At 44.7% G+C, this 17,244-nt stretch overlaps 1 protein-coding gene across 1 annotated transcript in view; it reads left to right on the top strand.

The window, feature by feature from the left end:
• Window positions 1–17,244, top strand: part of ATRX (ATRX chromatin remodeler) — a 126,437-nt gene that overhangs the window by 25,287 nt on the left and 83,906 nt on the right. Inside the window, exons 4-9 of the mRNA XM_067471684.1 lie at window positions 947–999; window positions 1,115–1,239; window positions 2,802–2,921; window positions 5,314–5,423; window positions 7,027–7,094; window positions 10,437–13,063. Coding sequence (XP_067327785.1) covers window positions 947–999; window positions 1,115–1,239; window positions 2,802–2,921; window positions 5,314–5,423; window positions 7,027–7,094; window positions 10,437–13,063 — 3,103 coding nt within the window. The remainder of the gene's footprint in view (window positions 1–946; window positions 1,000–1,114; window positions 1,240–2,801; window positions 2,922–5,313; window positions 5,424–7,026; window positions 7,095–10,436; window positions 13,064–17,244) is intronic.

Here is a 17,244-nt window from a genome sequence, read left to right as displayed (position 1 = left end):
TCCGCTTTGGTTAGACCACACCTGGATAATTGTGTCCAATTCTGGGCACCACAATTCAAGAGAGATGTTGACAAGCTGGAATGCGTCCAGAGGAGGGTGACTAAAATGATCAAGGGTTTGGAGAACAAGCCCTATGAGGAGCGGCTTAAGGAGCTGGGCATGTTTAGCCTGAAGAAGAGAAGGATGAGAGGATATATCATAGCCATGTATAAATATGTGAGAGGAAGCCACAGGGAGGAGGAGGGAGCAAGGTTGTTTACTGCTTCCATGGAGACTAGGACGCGAAACAATGGCTTCAAACTACAAGAGAGGAGATTCCATCTGAACTTGAGGAAGAACTTCCGGACTGTGAGAGCCATTCAGCAGTGGAACTCTCTGCCCCGGAGTGTGGTGGAGGCTCCTTCTTTGGAAGCTTTGAAACAGAGGCTGGATGGCCATCTGTCAGGGGTGATTTGAATGCAATATTGCTGCTTCTTGGCAAAATGGGGTTGGACTGGATGGCCCAGGAGGTCTCTTCCAACTCTAGGATTCTATGATTCTATGAAGTCATGCAGATGTGAGTAGATCAATAGGTACTGCTTTGACGGGAAAGTAACGGCGCTCCATGCAGTCATGTCAGTGGCTATATGGCCTTGAAAGTGTCTACGGACAATGCCTGCTCTTCGGCTTTGAAAAGGAGATGAATGCCACCCCCCAGAGTCGGACACGACTAGACTTAATGTCAAGGGGAAACCTTTATTTTTAGTAACTTTGTAAAACTTTGATACAGTTACAAACATTTTGAAGATACACCTGTCCTCTGTCCCTAAGAAATGAATTATAAGCTGAGAATAATATTGGTGGTGGGGTGCATAAAACTGACGTTTAGCTACATGTAGAGATGAGGGACGTGTCTTTTCTGATGTTCCATCAGATACTTCAAATTGTGTGCTTCCTCTCCATTTAGGGTAGCAGTTCTTCTGAAAAATCCAAATCCGTAGGATCATCCCGCTCCAAAAGGTTGGTGTGATGTGCCTTATGCTTTTTTGAATTACCTGGTTCACTAAGATCAGGGAGTTTATTAAAGTGCTATATATACATGTTTCTTATATCTTTGTGTCTTCTTCCCTTGTAGGAAACCCACAGTCGTAACAAAATATGTTGGCTCCGATGACGAACAAAATGTGGATGAATCCATGAATCAGGATGGCTCGAATGAAAACTCCGAAAATGAAGTAGACATGAAAAGCTTGCCGAAAGGTAAATGGTTTAAAGTTTGCCAGGGCACGTGCATTCATTTATTTCAGTAGGTGTTGAAATCATATTTTTGTGAGCTTTTGGCTTCTCTTTTCCTTTTCCTCCCATTTCACGGCCACAGAAAGATGATCAAAAATGTATCTCTTGTTGGGCGAGTGGGCTTATTAACAAAAGACCCTCCTCATAAATGTACAGCAGAGTAGCGTAGCAGCAGCAGCAGCGTGATCCAGCATCAGTAGTCAAAAGTGATAAAAAGAACAAAAACACCGACCTAACTGGACCGACTTACAGGGAGTGGTCAACCTCCCTGTTTAAGGAGCTCCATTGGCTGCTGTTCATTTTCCGGTCCTTATTCAAGGAGCAAGTTCTTACGTACAAAGTCCTGAACGGTTTGGGACCCGCCTACCTGTGTGACCGCATTTCTGTGTACGAACCCACGCGATCTCTTCATCTAGAGACGCCCTGCTCTCGTTCCCGCCCCCTTCGCAGGCGCGATTGGTGGGACAAGGGAGAGGGCCTTCTCTGTGGTGGCCCCCCGATTCTGGAACTCACTTCCTAAGGATATCAGGCAAGCCCCCACATTGGCAGTCTTTAGGAGGAGCCTGAAAACGTGGCTGTTCCAGTGTGCCTTCCCTGAATAAGGAGATAATCCCCAGCAAAATGTCCTCAGAAGCACTTTAACTACTCGTTGGATTGCTCTCTCTTCCCTCCAGCGGGAAGGCACACTGGAACAGCCACGTCTTCAAGCTCCTCCTGAAGACTGCCAGAGTTGGAGCCTGTCTGATATCTTTAGGGAGTGAGATCCAGAGTCGAGGGGCCACCACCGAAAAGGCCCTCTCTCTCGTCCCCACCAAAAGCGCCTGCGATGCTGGGGAAAAAACATGTTCAGTAGTCTGTTCAGTTGCATCAGGAAATACAATCAGAGAATCAGGTTCAGGTTCACACGCAGGCTGAACCCCAACATTAACATTCTGAAACTGTGCGGCAGTGTCCTCCTCCTCGCCAGCTCCGCTGCTCCCCGCTCCTTCCTCGCCAGGCTGGGCACCAGACTTGGGCACCCAGCCTGGCAAGAAGGGGCCTCTGGGGCGGGGAGCAGCAAAGCCCGGCAAGGAGGAGGATGCCGTGAAGTAGGGACACTCCACTCACTTGAGTGGGCAGAGCGTCCCTACTTCACGGATTTTCCCTTATCACGGGTGGTCCTGGAACAGAACACCCGCGATATGTGAAGGAACACTGTACATGTAAAAATTCAGTGGTTTTGTATTATTCCTTGTCTTACATCTACATTATATGATTTTGTGTGTGTGTCTATGATATATATGTGTGTATAATGTAGGGGAGATTACTGTTGAGACTCATTTTTGGATCATTAAACTTTATTGGAGGGGAGGAAACCTGTAGATTCTGTGTCTCCTCATAACATTTGTGGAAAAGCCTTATTCAAATTAGTCAGCTTTTACAATGATTTGGGCCTTTTCTGCGTTGGCATGTATGAAAGCCATTCCCTGACTCCAAACGATTACATTCTTTAAAACTGGGATTCTGTATTTAATTTACTATCTTAGGTACCGTAGTGGTGCAGCCAGAGCCAGTCCTTAATGAAGATAAAGACGACTTCAAAGGACCTGAATTTAGGAACAGAAATACTACTAAAATAAAATCTGAAACTCCAAAGAAGCGTGCAGGTAAATGCATCATGAATCACGTCCAGTAATGTGTTTACATTGTTCCATTTTGGTTATTAGAGCATGTGTCTTCCTGGCGGTTTCCACTGTGCATCTTTTCCAGCAGACAAGGGAGAAATCTATCTAAATAAAAATGTAATGTTCGTTTGTGGTATTCATAGAACTCAAAAACCACTGGGGCAATTGGCACCAAATTTGGACACGATACACCTAACAACCCAATGTATGTCCACTCATAAAACACTGAAAAACACAGCAGAAGGGACTTAAAAAGCTAAATGACAATACAGAAAAAAGGAAAAAAGAGGGAGGGAAGGGGAGAAAAAAAGAAATAAAAGAGAGAGGGAGGAAAAGAAAGAAGGAAAGGGAGAAGGAAGCATGGAAGCAAAGAGAGAAGGAAGTAAAGAGGTAGAGAAGGAAGAAAGGAGAGAAAGAGGGAGGGAAAGAAAAAGGGGGAAGGAAGGAAAGTTAGAGAAGGAAGGAAGGAGAGAAGGAAAGAAAAAAGGGAAAGAAGGAAGGAAAGAGGGAGCGAAGGAAAGGGGGAAGTTGTAGAGCAGTGGTTCTCAACCTTCCTAATGCCGCGACCCCTTAATCCAGTTCCTCATGTGGTGACCCCCAACCATAACATTATTTTTGTTACTACTTCACAACTGTAATCTTGCTCCTGTTATGAATTGTAATGTAAATACCTGATATGCAGGAAAAAGGTACAGAGAATGAATATGTCAAAATACTCTGGCACAAATACACAATACGCCCAAATTTGAATACTGGTGGAGTTGGATGGGGGATTGATTTTGTCATTGGGAAGTTGTAGTTGCTGGGATTTATAGTTCACCTACAATCAAAGAACATTCTGAACTCCACCAATGATGGAATTGAGCCAATCTTGGCACACGCTTCTCCCATGAGCAACAGAAAATACCGGAAGGGTTTGGTGGGCATTGACCTTGAGTTTTGGAGTTATAGTTCACCTACATCCAGAGAGCACTGTGGACTCAAACAATGATGGATCTGGACTAAACTCTACACGAATACTCAATATGCCCAAATGTGAACATTGGTGGAGTTTGCAGAAAATAGATCTTGACATTTGGGAGTTGTAGTTGCTGGGATTTATAGTTCACATTCAATCAAAGGGCATTCTGAATCCCACGATAGAATCGGGCCAAACTTCCCAAACAGAACCCTCACGACCAACAGAAAATACAGTGTTTTTGATGGTCTTTGGCGACCCCTCTGACACCTGCTCACGACCCCCCTAGGGGTCCCGTCCCCCAGGTTGAGAAACACTGTTGTAGAGTAAGGGAGGAAATAAAAGAAGGAAAGAAGGAAGAAAAGAGATAGCAGAAGAGAAAGAAAGGGGGTAAAGAAGGAAAGACATAGAGAAGGAAGATGGGAAGGAAAGATGAGAAGGAAGGAAGGAAGGAAGGAAAGAAGGTGTGAAGGAAGGAGGGAAAGATGGAGAGAAAGAGGGAAGGTTGGCCACAGCTAGTCTATATAAATAAAAATGCAATGTTCATTTGTGGGATTAACATAACTCAAAAACCACTGGGTGAATTGACACCAAATTTGGACATAATACACCTATCAGGCCAATGAGTGACCTTCACTCATAAAACATTGAAAAACACAGTGCAAGAGACTTAAAAAGCCAAAAACAAAACATTACAACACATGTGTAAAAACCATATATATACATATAAACACAAATATATACATACAGAAAACATATAAACGGACTGGGTCACAGCAACGCGTAACGGGACGGCTAGTATATATAAATAAAAATGTAATGTTCATTTGTGGGATTAACATAACTCAAAAACCACTGGACGAATTGCCGCCAAATTTGGACACAAGACACCTCTCAGGGCAATGAGTGACCATCACTCATAAAAAATACTGAAAAGCACAGCGGAAGAGACTTAAAAAGCTAAAAAATAAAAAATGCATTACAACTCATGCACTAAACCACATAAATATACGCAAAAAGACATATATACACATATACACAAATATATACACACACATACACATATATACACACAGAAAACACATATTACACAGACTGGGACGCAGCAACGCGTGGCAAGGAATAGCTAGTTTAAGATAAGATTGTCCAACTCTGATTAAACCATTATTCTAACCTCCTTCAATGTAAATGTGCTTACGTATCCTTCCAATAATAATAAAAAGAGTAATTTAATAAACATAATAATAACAACAGTAATAGAGAGAAATAATGGAAATGTCATAATAATAGAGTAAAATAATAATCGTGGCATCATTAAGAAGTGCCGTTATGAAAAAAACATTCTCTACAAAATTCATATGTGTTTGGTAGCAGAAAATAATATTGCATTGATTCGATTTCCCTGCATTTTTGCAGAGGACGGACTCCACGGCATTGTGAGCTGCACTGCTTGCGGACAGCAAGTGAACCACTTCCAAAAGGATTCGATTTACAGGCATCCCACATTAAACGTCCTTATTTGCAAGGTATGTACATGTCTCGTGTGTAGTGTTTAAACCAGCGTTTCTCAACCTGGGGAGGGGTTGCAACCCCCCGTGTCAGAGGGGCCACCAGAGACCATCAGAAAACACAGTGATTTTTGTTGATCACGGGGGTTCTGTGTGGGATGTTTGGCCCAATTCTATCATTGGTGGGGTTCTGAATTCTCTGATTATTTATACCCTGCCACCATCTCCCGAAAGGGGAGTTGAGGTGGCTTACATGGACTATAAATCCCAGCAACTACAACTCCCATATGTCAATGTCTATTTTCTCCAAAGAGATCTAGAATTGCCTGCACGCCCCTTCTATCCCTAAAATATCTATCCTATTTCACCTGATCATGCCCAGCACTTTTAAAAAAAGATTTTAAGTATTACATTTGGCCCTGCCACAGGTTTTAATGCAGTGTTATTGTAAATGTTTTTGCTTGGTTTATGAGTTTTTTGTGTTTTTTATTATTGTATTGTTGTTGTTGTGTTTTTCTGATGTATTTGGGCTCGGCCTCTTGTAAGCCGAGTCCTTCAGGAGATGGTAGCGGGGTATAAATAAAATTTATTATTATTATTATTATTATTATTATTATTATTATTATTATATTGAGCATCCGTACCAAGTTTCGTCTAGATCAGGGGTCCTCAAACTTTTTAAACAGAAGGCCGGATGACAGTCCCACAAACTGTTGGAGTACCAGATAATAATTTGAAAAAAAACATGAATGAGTTCCTATGCACACTGCACATATCTTATTTGTACTGCAAAAAAACACTTTAAAAAATACAATAATTAAAATGAAGAACAATTTTAACAAATATATACTTATTAGTATTTCAATGGGAAGTGTGGGCCTGCTTTTGGCTGATGAGATAGGATTGTTGTTGTTGTTGTTGTGTACTTTCAAGTCGTTTCAGACTTAGGTTGACCCTGAGTGGGTGCCGGGTAAATGACCTTGGAGGGCCGTATCCGGCCCTCGGGCCTTAGTTTGAGGACCCCTGGTCTAGATCCATCATTGTTAGAGTCCATAGTGCTCTCTGTATGTAGGTGAACTACAACTCCAAAACTCAAGGTCAAAGCCCAGCAAACCCAGTATTTTCTGATGGTCATGGGATTTTTGTGTGCCAAGTTTGGTTCAATTCCAACATTGATGGAGTTCAAAATGCTCTTTGATTGTAGGTGAACTATCAGTCCTAGCAACTACAACTCCCAAATGACAAAATCAATCCTGCCCCAACCCCACCAGTATTCAAAATTAGTCATACTGGGTATTTGTGCCAATTGTGGTCCATTGAATTAAAATATATCCTGCATATCAGGTATTTACATGATGATTCATAACAGGAGCAAAATTACAGTTATGAAGTAGCAATGAAAATAATGTTATGGTTGGGGGTCACCACAACATGAAGAACTGTATTAACGGGTCACGGCATTAGGAAGGTTGAGAAACACTGGTTTAGACTTCCAAATTACATTTATAGAATACATTCTCTGCTCGATTTTCTGCTTTCAGTAATAATGTTCAAATTGTGTGTGTAATTGAGCCAGTGAATGTGATGTAAAGTTTCTGAGAAAATAATCTTTTCTTTGCAGTCTTGCTTCAAATACTATATGAGTGATGATATCAGCAGGGATGCTGATGGAATGGACGAGCAGTGTAGGTAAGTATATAAAAATAACTTCTCTGGAATTGTATTTACTAGGGTTACGAGTGGCTAGTAAGGTCCCTGTTACCTTTTTTTTTAAACCTTTTTTTAAAGAGTGCATGTTGATGGCGTCCGCCCCCCCCGCCCCCCGATTCTCAGTAATGAGCAGCTATTGTGGCAAAATGTTTGAATTCTTCCCTCATGGAGCAAACACTAAAATGTATTGTCGAAGGCTTTCATTGCCGGAATCACTGGGTTGTTGTAGGTTTTTTCGGGCTATATGGCCATGTTCTAGAATGCCTCTAGAACAGTGGTTCTCAACCTGGGGTCCCCAGATGTTTTCTGCCTTCATCTCCCAGAAATCCTAACAGCTGGTATACTGGCTGGGATTTCTGGGAGTTGTAGGCCAAAACACCTGGGGACCCACAGATTGAGAACCACTGCTCTAGAACATGGCCATATAGCCCCGAAAAAACCTACAGCAACCCAAACACTACCTGCAGTAGTCGTGTGCATTTGTTTCATGTCCCAGCTTTCGGTGGGGCACCCAATCAGTTTCTGCCAAACCTCCCGAAATCGGGAGGGCAGATATTTGTTTTCAGTTTTCAAGGCAGAAAGATTTCTTTTCTTTTGACCCATTATTGGGAGGGCAGGGTGTTCCCACCCATACTTGGATGGGGTTTGTCTCACCTTTACTTTGGGCTCCCTGGCTGAGGCTGAAGACCCATTGTATTTGCTGCCAGGGGTCTTGCTCTGCAACTCAAAGCGTAGGCCCAAAGCGCCCAGGCTTGCAGCTGAGCGCTGAGTAAGCAGCAATAATAATAATAATAATAATAATAATAATAATAATAATAATAATAATAAATATTGTCAAAGGCTTTCATGGCTGGAATCACTGGGTTGTTGTAGGCTTTTTCGGGCTGTATGGCCATGTTCTAGAATGCCTCTAGAACATGGCCATATAGCCCCGAAGAAAACCTACAACAACCCAAACACTAAAATATTTAATTTCACTCTGCAGTAGTCGTGTCCATTCGTTTCATGTCCCAGTTTTTGGTGGGCCCCACAATCCGTTTCAACCGAAACTCCCGAAATCGGGAAGGCAGATATTTGCTTTCAGTTTTCAAGGCAGAAAGATTTCTTTTCTTTCGACCTATTATTGGGAGGACAGGGTATTCCCACCCATACTTGTATGGGGTTTGTCTCACCTTTATCTGGTGAGTTGAAGGGCTCCCTGGCTGAGGTTGAAGATCCATTGTGTTTGCTGCCGGGGGTCTTGCTCTGCAACCCAAAGCGTAGGCCCAAAGCACCCAGGCCTGCAGCTGAACGCTGAGAAAGACGCGGTCCCTACTCTGTGCTCGGCTGCAAGACTAAGTGCTTTGGGCCTATATGCGTGGCAATCAATACGAAAGCAAGCTTGGAGTTGGTACCTATTCCCGCCTTCCTTTCGTATCAAGTTTATTTTCATTCCAGGAGAGGCCTTCCCGTTCCGTGCCATCCGGAAGGATGGAATGAAACAAATAATAATAATAATAATAATAATAATAATAATAATCCTTTATTTATACCCCGCTAACATCTCCTGAAGGACTCGGTGCAGCTTACTAGAGACCAGGGCCCAACACATCAATAAAACAACAGCATGACAAATACAACAATAAAACTCATAAAAAAGCAATAAACATTAAAACAATAGCAATAAACATTAGACAATAACACCACGATGCATTTAAAACTAAGGCCGGGCCAAATGTAATGATTAACATTTTTAAAAATGTTGGACATGACAGATTTATTTTATTTATTTTATTTATTTATTTATTTACTGTACTTGTATACCGCTGTTTCTCAGCCTAGCTGGCGACTCAACGCGGTTTACAACAAAATACCAAATACAATAGTCAACAGTATACAATTTAAAACCATAACAACATAATACACAATATTGGTACATCAATAACAATCCAATGCATCTCCTGACTAAAATCATGATCCAGTTTCGTCGTCCATATTACCAATCCTTTAATCATCACATTTATTGCACCGAATTAACCAAATGCCTGTCCGAACATCCAGGTTTTTAATCTTCTTCGGAACACCATCAGCGAGGGGGCTGATCTTACCTCCATAGGAAGGGCGTTCCATAGTCGAGGGGCCACCACAGAAAAGGCCCTGTCTCTCGTCCCCGCCAGCCGCACCTGTGAAGCAGGTGGGATAGAGAGCAGGGCCTCCCCAGAAGATCTTAGGGTCCTGGTGGGCTGATAGGCCGAGATACGTTCGGATAGCTAGGTTTTTGGAGATAAGTGCGGTGTGCAGACAATCTTAAATCTCTAGTAAAGTGCATTTGGGACATGATGCTTGGAGTTTCCTATTCTGGGAAGGCACACTGGAACAACCACATCTTCAAGCTCTTCCTAAAGACTGCCAATGTTGGGGCTTGTCTGATGTCCTTGGGGAGAGAGTTCCAGAGTCGGGGGGCCACCATGGAGAAGGCCCTGTCCCTCGTCCCCACCAATCACGCTTGCGACGCAGGTGGGATCATAAGCAGGGCCTCTCCAGATGATCGAAGACATCGTGTGGGTTCATGTGGGTTGCGCTTCTCCCTGTTGTATTTGTGACCTGCAAATCTCCTTCCCCACACTACCTGAATGGTGCCCGTCTCTTCCGGAACCCCTCCCTCTCCCTGGGAATTAGATTCCGTGGCTAGTCAGCTCTCAGCAAGGTGGGAGCTCAGTCGTGGGCTACCCTGAAACAAAAACGTGATTCAAACTGATGAAACAGGTACCAGGCCCATGACTACTTTGCAGTTAGTCTTAGTGCCTTCTGATAACAGGCAACCTCCCTCAAAATGAAATTTTGAATGAATTTTACGCAAAAAGCACTAGCCATCCGCGAGAAGATGGAAGCAGAGAGAGGTGACCTTGCTGCCATCAACAAAATTCAAACTTGAAAACTTAATATGGACATGCCACTAGTTTTATCTACCCGCGCCCCTGCCCAAACCCTACTTTAAGGAATTAATCAATTTTTAATCTTTTTATCTTGTAGTTGCACAATCATTTAGGAGTGGGTTGATAGGCCTTGTACTCATATATGGTTTTACTGTGTGTATGGGCAGATGTGTATGTTTTTGTATGTTTTGCATGTTTTGATATAGTCAAAATTGACTAATCAATAAAGAATTGTTGTTGTTGATAGGGATAATGTGAACATAAGATGCGGAACCTTAATTGCAAAGGCACCAGTAGCACTGTCCTGTCAGGACAACCCTTGCAATGAGATGGTGGGCTCATGTGCTCAGGCATCTTGAGAAATGATCTCCATTTGTTTTGAAACCTGTCTCGACTTTCCTTCCAGGTGGTGCGCTGAAGGTGGGAACCTCATTTGCTGCGACTTTTGCCATAACGCCTTCTGCAAAAAATGCATCCTGCGGAACCTGGGCCGGAGGGAGCTGTCGGCCATCATGGACGAGAACACGCAGTGGCACTGCTACATTTGCCACCCAGAGCCCTTGCTGGACTTGGTCACGGCTTGCGACAGCGTGTTTGAGAACTTAGCCCAATTGTTGCAGCAGAACAAAAAGAAAATCAGATCGGAGAGCGACAAAAGTAAAATGTATGACCACACACTGAAATATTCCTCAAAGAAAAATAGCTCAAGCTGTAATGGCGAAGAAAAGAAAGCGGACCATCCGTATGCTGGCTCTATAAACTATTCATATAAAGCATTAATGGTGCCAAAAGACCTGCTGAAAAAGACAAAAAAACTGGTCGAAACAACCACTAACATGAACGCTAGCTTTGTAAATTTTCTTAAAAAGGCAGCTGAAAACTCTGAAATAAACTCCACAATCCACTTGCGTCAACTCAAGGCTTTTAAATCGGTGTTGTATGACCTCAAAAAGACCCACGCAGCTTTGGAGGAAGGTCTCAATCTGGAGATTGAAGCTCTAGGTGTTAAAATAAGGAGGAAAGATACCAAAGAGAAGGGACGCGAGGCTAAATTGGCTGGCGGCGAAGCAAAGAAGACCGAAGAAAAGGAACCCAAGGAGCAGAAAGCCACCTCCGAGGCAGATGAGCAGAATGTATCCGCAGCAGAACAAACGGCAAGCAAAAAGTCTGTTTCCAGAGAGAGAAAAAGTGGGAAAAGTGACGATCTTCAGTACGAACCCAATAGCACAGAGGCCTCCGATATGGATATTGTGTCTGTCCCCTCCTCTGTTCCCGAAGACATTTTTGAGTCTTGCATGGAAGCGCAGAAAGCTGGGGAGCCGGGGGCAGCAAACACGAATGCGAGGCCGAAGGACAGCAAGGGAGGGGCGAAGCAACAAGTGCCGTCGGCGAAAGTCAAAAAGGAATTGGTGGTCAAGCTGACTCCCGTTTCCCTCAGCGATTCTCCTGTGAAGTCTGACGATCCAGATGGAAAGTCGGAGAAGGAAGAAGATGGAACAGACGGTCTTGAAACTGACCATCCAGCCGAAAACGAGGTCGTCTCGGTGGTAGAAGATCATGACCTCAGGAGGTCTCCGCGAGTTAAAACCACCCCTCTGAGACGCCCGGCGGATGTCAAAGCCTTAACATCTAACTCTGAAGAGGAAGGCAACGGTGCCTACAGTGAAAGACATAGAAGAATGCCGGCCAAGTCCAAGAGGAAAAGTGACCAGCAGAGTTCTCCTGATTCCTCTCTTAGTCAACCTAATGCGCTGAGTGAGACTGACAAACCGGACGCAGCGGACCTCAGTTCCGATTCCGACGAGGTGCCGGCGGTCCTCCAAGAAGTGGCCATGATGAGCCACAGCTCTTCAGACGCCGACAGCCACTGCGAAACGTCAAAGGAGCCCCTGAGCGCTGCAAAGAGAGAGCCTACCAAGGAGGACAACGGGAAGCGGAAAAGGAAAAGTTCCAGTTCCGGGTCAGACTTTGATGCCAAAAAGGGCAAATCAGGTCAAGAGTTAGCTGCAGTGAAAAAGAAGCGGCAGACCCGCTCAGAGTCTTCTAATTGCAATTCTGGGGCAGAGCGGGAGTCCAAAACGGAGTCTTCTGGAAAAGCGACGAAAAAGAGCCCCAAGAGCGAAGATGAGGAAAAACTAACCAAAAAGGGGAAAAAATCAGAGCCGCTGGAGGAGGAGGAGGTATGCAATGAAGCTGACAACGTGGAAGATCCATCTCCAGGTGAAGAGAAGCCAGGTAGTGCTTCGGAAGAGGAAGCTGCGGAAGCCAAGGGAACGAGGGATGTGAAGGAGAGACCTTCCAAAGGCAAGCAGAAAGATAATGAAGAGCCTGCCGTCTCCAGCAAGAGAAGCAGGAAGGCGAAAGAAGAAGGGCAGGAACTTTCTTCGGATGGGAGTCGAGAGCGGAGTGGCGAGTCCTCAGACGATGTGGGGAAGAAGGCGAAGAAAAGCCCAAAAGGAAAGAGCGTGGGCCAAAGGAAAGGCGACTCCTCTTCTGAAGCGGACAAGCCTGAAAAGGAGACCTCCAGCGCTTCCGGAAGTAACACCAAGAAGCAGAGTCCTCCCGAGGAGAAGGTGAAAAGGGCCCTCAGGGAGCGCGTTCCCAAGAAGGCCCCGGACCAAGCTTCTGAGGCCGTGAAGTCTCCCCAGAACGACACTTCAGAAGACAACCTAACGAAGAAAAGAGGAGTCTCCAAAGAAAAGAAAAAAGCCGCCCCCAAAAGGAAGAACTCCAAAAAAGCAAGTGGCGACTTGCTGTCGTCTTCTGACGAAGAGTCCTACGAGGAGAAAAAGACCAAAAAGAGAGGGGCGGCCGCTAAGCGAAACAGGAAAAGCGGTCAGGACAAGAAGCAGAAGACTGCGGGGAAGAAGACCAAGACAGAGGCCGCCAGCAGCACCACGACTTCGTCATCGTCCAACGATGCCGAAGAAGACGCCAATTCCAGCGGCGCAGAGAGCAGCGACAAGCAGAAAATCAAGCCCTTGACGGAAAGCCTGTTGCCGCCGACCAAGCTGGGATTCTGTCAATCTTCAGGTGTGCAACTTATTTCACATTTGAGAGTTGTTATGAATTTTAAAAAGTGGTTCTCATCCTGGGGATCGGGACCCCCGGGGGGGGGGGGGTGTCAGAGGGGTCTCCAAAGACCATTAGAAATCACAGTATTTTCTGTTGGTCATGGGGGTTCTGTATGGGAAGTCTGGCCCAATTCTATTGTTGGTGAGGTTCAGACAGGGCCGGCTCAACCATTACGCAAAGTAAGCACTCGCAGTACAGTTGATTTTGCCCAGGGGAGCTCTTGAGGCGCTCTTGGGGGAAAATAGACCTTGATATATGCGAGTTGTAGTTACTGGGATTTATAGTTCACCTACAATCAAAAAGCGACTTACCAATCCCCTGGTTGGGCCATCTTATCCGGCACCGAATTATGGAAATAAATAATTCTGTGTCGCTTTCAGGAAAGGGAAAAGCTGTGCCTCACAAATGCTGAACCAGACTCTTCACATAGACAAGGGCTGCTCAACCATTATGCAAAGTAAGCCTTTGCAGATTTTACCCAGGGACGCTCTTGAGGCGCTCTTGGGGGAAAATACACCTTGACATATGCGAGTTGTAGTTACTGGGATGTATAGTTCACCTACAATCAAAAAGCATGCTGAACTCCACCAATGATGGAACTGAACCAAATATGGCACATAGAACTCCCACGACGAACAGAAAATATATATCAGTAATTTGTTGGGGGGGGGGGGGGGGCAAAATACTGTTTGCTTACCGTTGAGGGAAAATTACCTAGGGCCGCCTCTGGGTTCAGAATATTCTTTGATTGTAGGTGAACTATAAATCCCAGCAACTACAGCTCCCAAATGTCAAGTTCTATTTTCTCCATACTACTAGTGTTCACATTTGAGCACATTGAGTATTTGTGCCAAGTTTGGTCCACATACATCATTGTTTGAGTCCCCGGAATGTAGTTGAACTACAACTCCAAAACTCAAGGTCAGTGCCCACCAAACCCTTCCAGTTTTTTCTCTTGTTCATGGGAGTCCTGTGTGCCAAGTTTGGTTCAATTCCATCGTCGGTGGAGTCCTGAATGCTCTTTGATTGGAGGTGAACTATAAATCCCACAACTCACAAATGACAAAATCAAACCCCCCCCCCCCCCCCAAGTATTCAAATTTGGGCATAGCAGGTATGTGTGCCAAATTTGGTCCAGTGAATGAAAATACATCCTGCATATCAGATATTCATATGATGATACATAACAGTTGCAAAATTACAGTTATGAAGTAGCAATGGAAATAATGTTATGGTTGGGGGTCACCACCACATGAGGAACTGTATTAAGGGGTCGCGGCATTAGGAAGGTTAAGAACCACTGATTTAAAACTTTTTCCCACTTTTTCAAATTGTACTTCCAGTGGTGGGGGGAGCGTGCAATTTCAATAATAAAACTGCATGTCCACAAAGAGACCCATGGATACGTCCCCTCCTCCTCCTGGCGGGTAAAACAGCCGGCCGTTAAAGCCAGGTGCGCGTGCATGGCCACACACACACAAGCGAGAGTGAAGTGGGGTGGAGGCTTGCCACATGGAGCCCCTTCTCTTTCCCTGCTATGTCAGTAGGGCGGTCTTCTCCTCCTCCTCCTTTCCCTGTTGGAAGAGGAAGGGGCAGATGAGTGGCAGCGGCAGCAGCAGAGCCCCCAGGCAAGGAAGAAGGGGAGGAGGAGGAGAGGAAGGTCGGCGGTACTTGAGTGAAGGACCTTCCTTCTCTCCCTCAATCCCTTCCCTTCTTCCCTCCCTTTCCTTCCTTCCTTCCTTCCTTCATTCCTCCCTCCCTCCCTCCCTTTCTTTCCTTTTCTTCCTTCCTTCCCCTTCCTTTCCTTCTTTCCCTCCTTTCCTTCCTGTCCCTTCTTCCTTTCCTTCCTTCCTCCCTTTCCTCCTTCTTTCCCTTTCTTCATTTCCTAACCTTTCATTTCCTTCCCTCCCTCCTTTCTTCACCTCCCTCCCTCCTTTCCCTCCTTCTTTCCCTCCTTCTCTCCCTCCTTCCCTCCCTGTCCCTCCTGCTTTCTTTTCCTTCCTTCCCTTCTTTCCCACCTTCCCTCCGTCCCTTTTTCCTTCCTTCCTGTCCCTCCTTCCTTCTTCCCTTCCTTCTTTCTATGTAAGATATAAACACAATATTAAATGGAAGGGATAGTCAAGAAGTAATGAGAGAAGGAGGAAAGAGGGAAGGAATGAAGGAAGGAAAGGGGGAAGGAAGGAAGGAGAGAAGGAGGGAGGGAAAGAAGGAAAGAAAGAAAGTTAGAGAAGCATGGAAGGAGAGAAGGAAATAAAAAAGTGAAAGGAAAAAGAGAGGTAAGAAAGGAGAGCAGGAACGAAAGATAGGGAAGGAAGGAGAGAAGGAGGGAGGGAAAGAAGTAAAGAAAGAAAGTTAGAGAAGCAAGGAAGGAGAGAAGGAAATAAAAAATGAAAGGAAAAAGATAGGGAAGGAAGGAGAGAAGGAAGGATGTAACCAAAGAGCAAGGAAAGGGAGGAAAGAAACAGGTAGAGGTGGAAGAAAGAAGAGAAATAGGGAAAGAAAAAGAGGAAAGGAAGGAGAGAAAGAGGGAGGGAAGATTGGCCACAGCAACAGGTGGTGGATACAGCTAGTATTAACTAAATACATGGAAGAAAGATTAAAATACAGTAAACACGAGACTGTTGGGGTTCAGCCTCCGTGTGAATCTGAACTTGATTCTATGATTGTATTTCCTGATGCAACTGAACATGTAGTTTTCCCTGATGGTTTGGAAACTGTTGATTCTGAGGGCAGTGGCTGGGAAAGTGAAACTAAACATCCTGATGAGGATGTTTCAGAGTCAAGTGGTGATAACTCTCCAGAGGAGTCAACACCTGTCTTTTTTAATGAGGATAGAAGAAGGCAGATTTGGGAAAACAGGAGTGAATCACAGAGTCTGCGAAGGTCAAGTAGATTAACGCAGAAGGAGGCTTCCAAGCCTGGAGGCGTGTCCCGAAACAGTTTCTTTAGTTTAAAGTGTCTCCCCCCGGGCTGTCTTGTTAGATCACACATTGTTTAGACCAGTGTTTCTCAACCTTCTGAATGCCGCGACCCCTTATTACACTTCCTCATGTTGTGGTGACCCCCAACCATAGAATTATTTTATTGCTACTTCATATCTGTAATTTTGCTACTGTTATGAATTGTAATGTAAATATCTGATATGCAGGAGCAGGCCCGTAGCCAGGATTTTGATTTGGGGGGGGGGGGCTGAGTTTGATTGGGGGGGGCTGAGTCTGAGTGAAAGAGGATCTACCCTAGCAAACCTTTTGTATCGTTACCCCAATACCCCCATGCATATGGGATATATTGAGTATGTTGATCAGATCATGATATGAATAAACGTAACAGTTTAAATAATGCACCAGTAAGGCCTTCTCGCGGACCAACCTGAGAATTTCGGGGGGGGGGGCGCGGCTGAAGCCCCTCAAGACCCCCACCCCTGGCTACATGCCTGTACAGGAGATATTTTCATTTGGCACAAAAATCCGATTTGAATATTATTGGGGTTGATTTGGTCATTTGGGAGTTGTAGTTGCTGGGATTTATAGTTCACCTACAATCAAATAGTATTCTGAACTCCACCAATGACCAACATAAAATACTGGATGTGTTTGGTGGGCACTGACCTTGAGTTTTGGAGTTGTAGTTCACCTACATCCAGAAAGCACTGTGGACTCAAACAATGAGGGATCTGGACCAAACTTGGCACAAATACTCAATATGCCCAAATGTGAACACTGGTGGAGTTGGAGGAAAATAGACTTTGACATTTGGGAGTTGTAGTTGCTGGGATTTATAGTTCACCTACAATCAAAGAGCATTCTGAACTCCACCAGTGATAGAATTGGTCCAAACTTCTCACACAGAATCCCCATTAGCAACAGAAAACACTGTGTTTTCTGATGGTCTTTGGCGACCCCTCTGACATCCCCTCGCGACCCCCTTAAGGGTCCCGACCCCCAGGTTGAGAACCACTGGTTTAGACTGAGGCATTACCTTGGCTGAGTTCCCGTTTCCCATGGCCTGCATTCCCAGAGGCTTCTAGTTCAAAGTACGGTTAGTGAGATACTAACAGGTTCCAGGTTTTTATAGTGTTGCGTTTGGAATTTTGATCTAGTTCAGAAATTTTCCTGACTGCTGAATTTTACTGTGGCTTT

Source organism: Anolis sagrei, chromosome 10 (assembly GCF_037176765.1).
Source record: "Anolis sagrei isolate rAnoSag1 chromosome 10, rAnoSag1.mat, whole genome shotgun sequence".
Lineage (NCBI taxonomy): Eukaryota > Metazoa > Chordata > Lepidosauria > Squamata > Dactyloidae > Anolis > Anolis sagrei.
The sequence above is the reverse complement of the archived record's forward strand: the minus strand, read 5'-3'. Positions and strand labels throughout refer to the sequence as shown.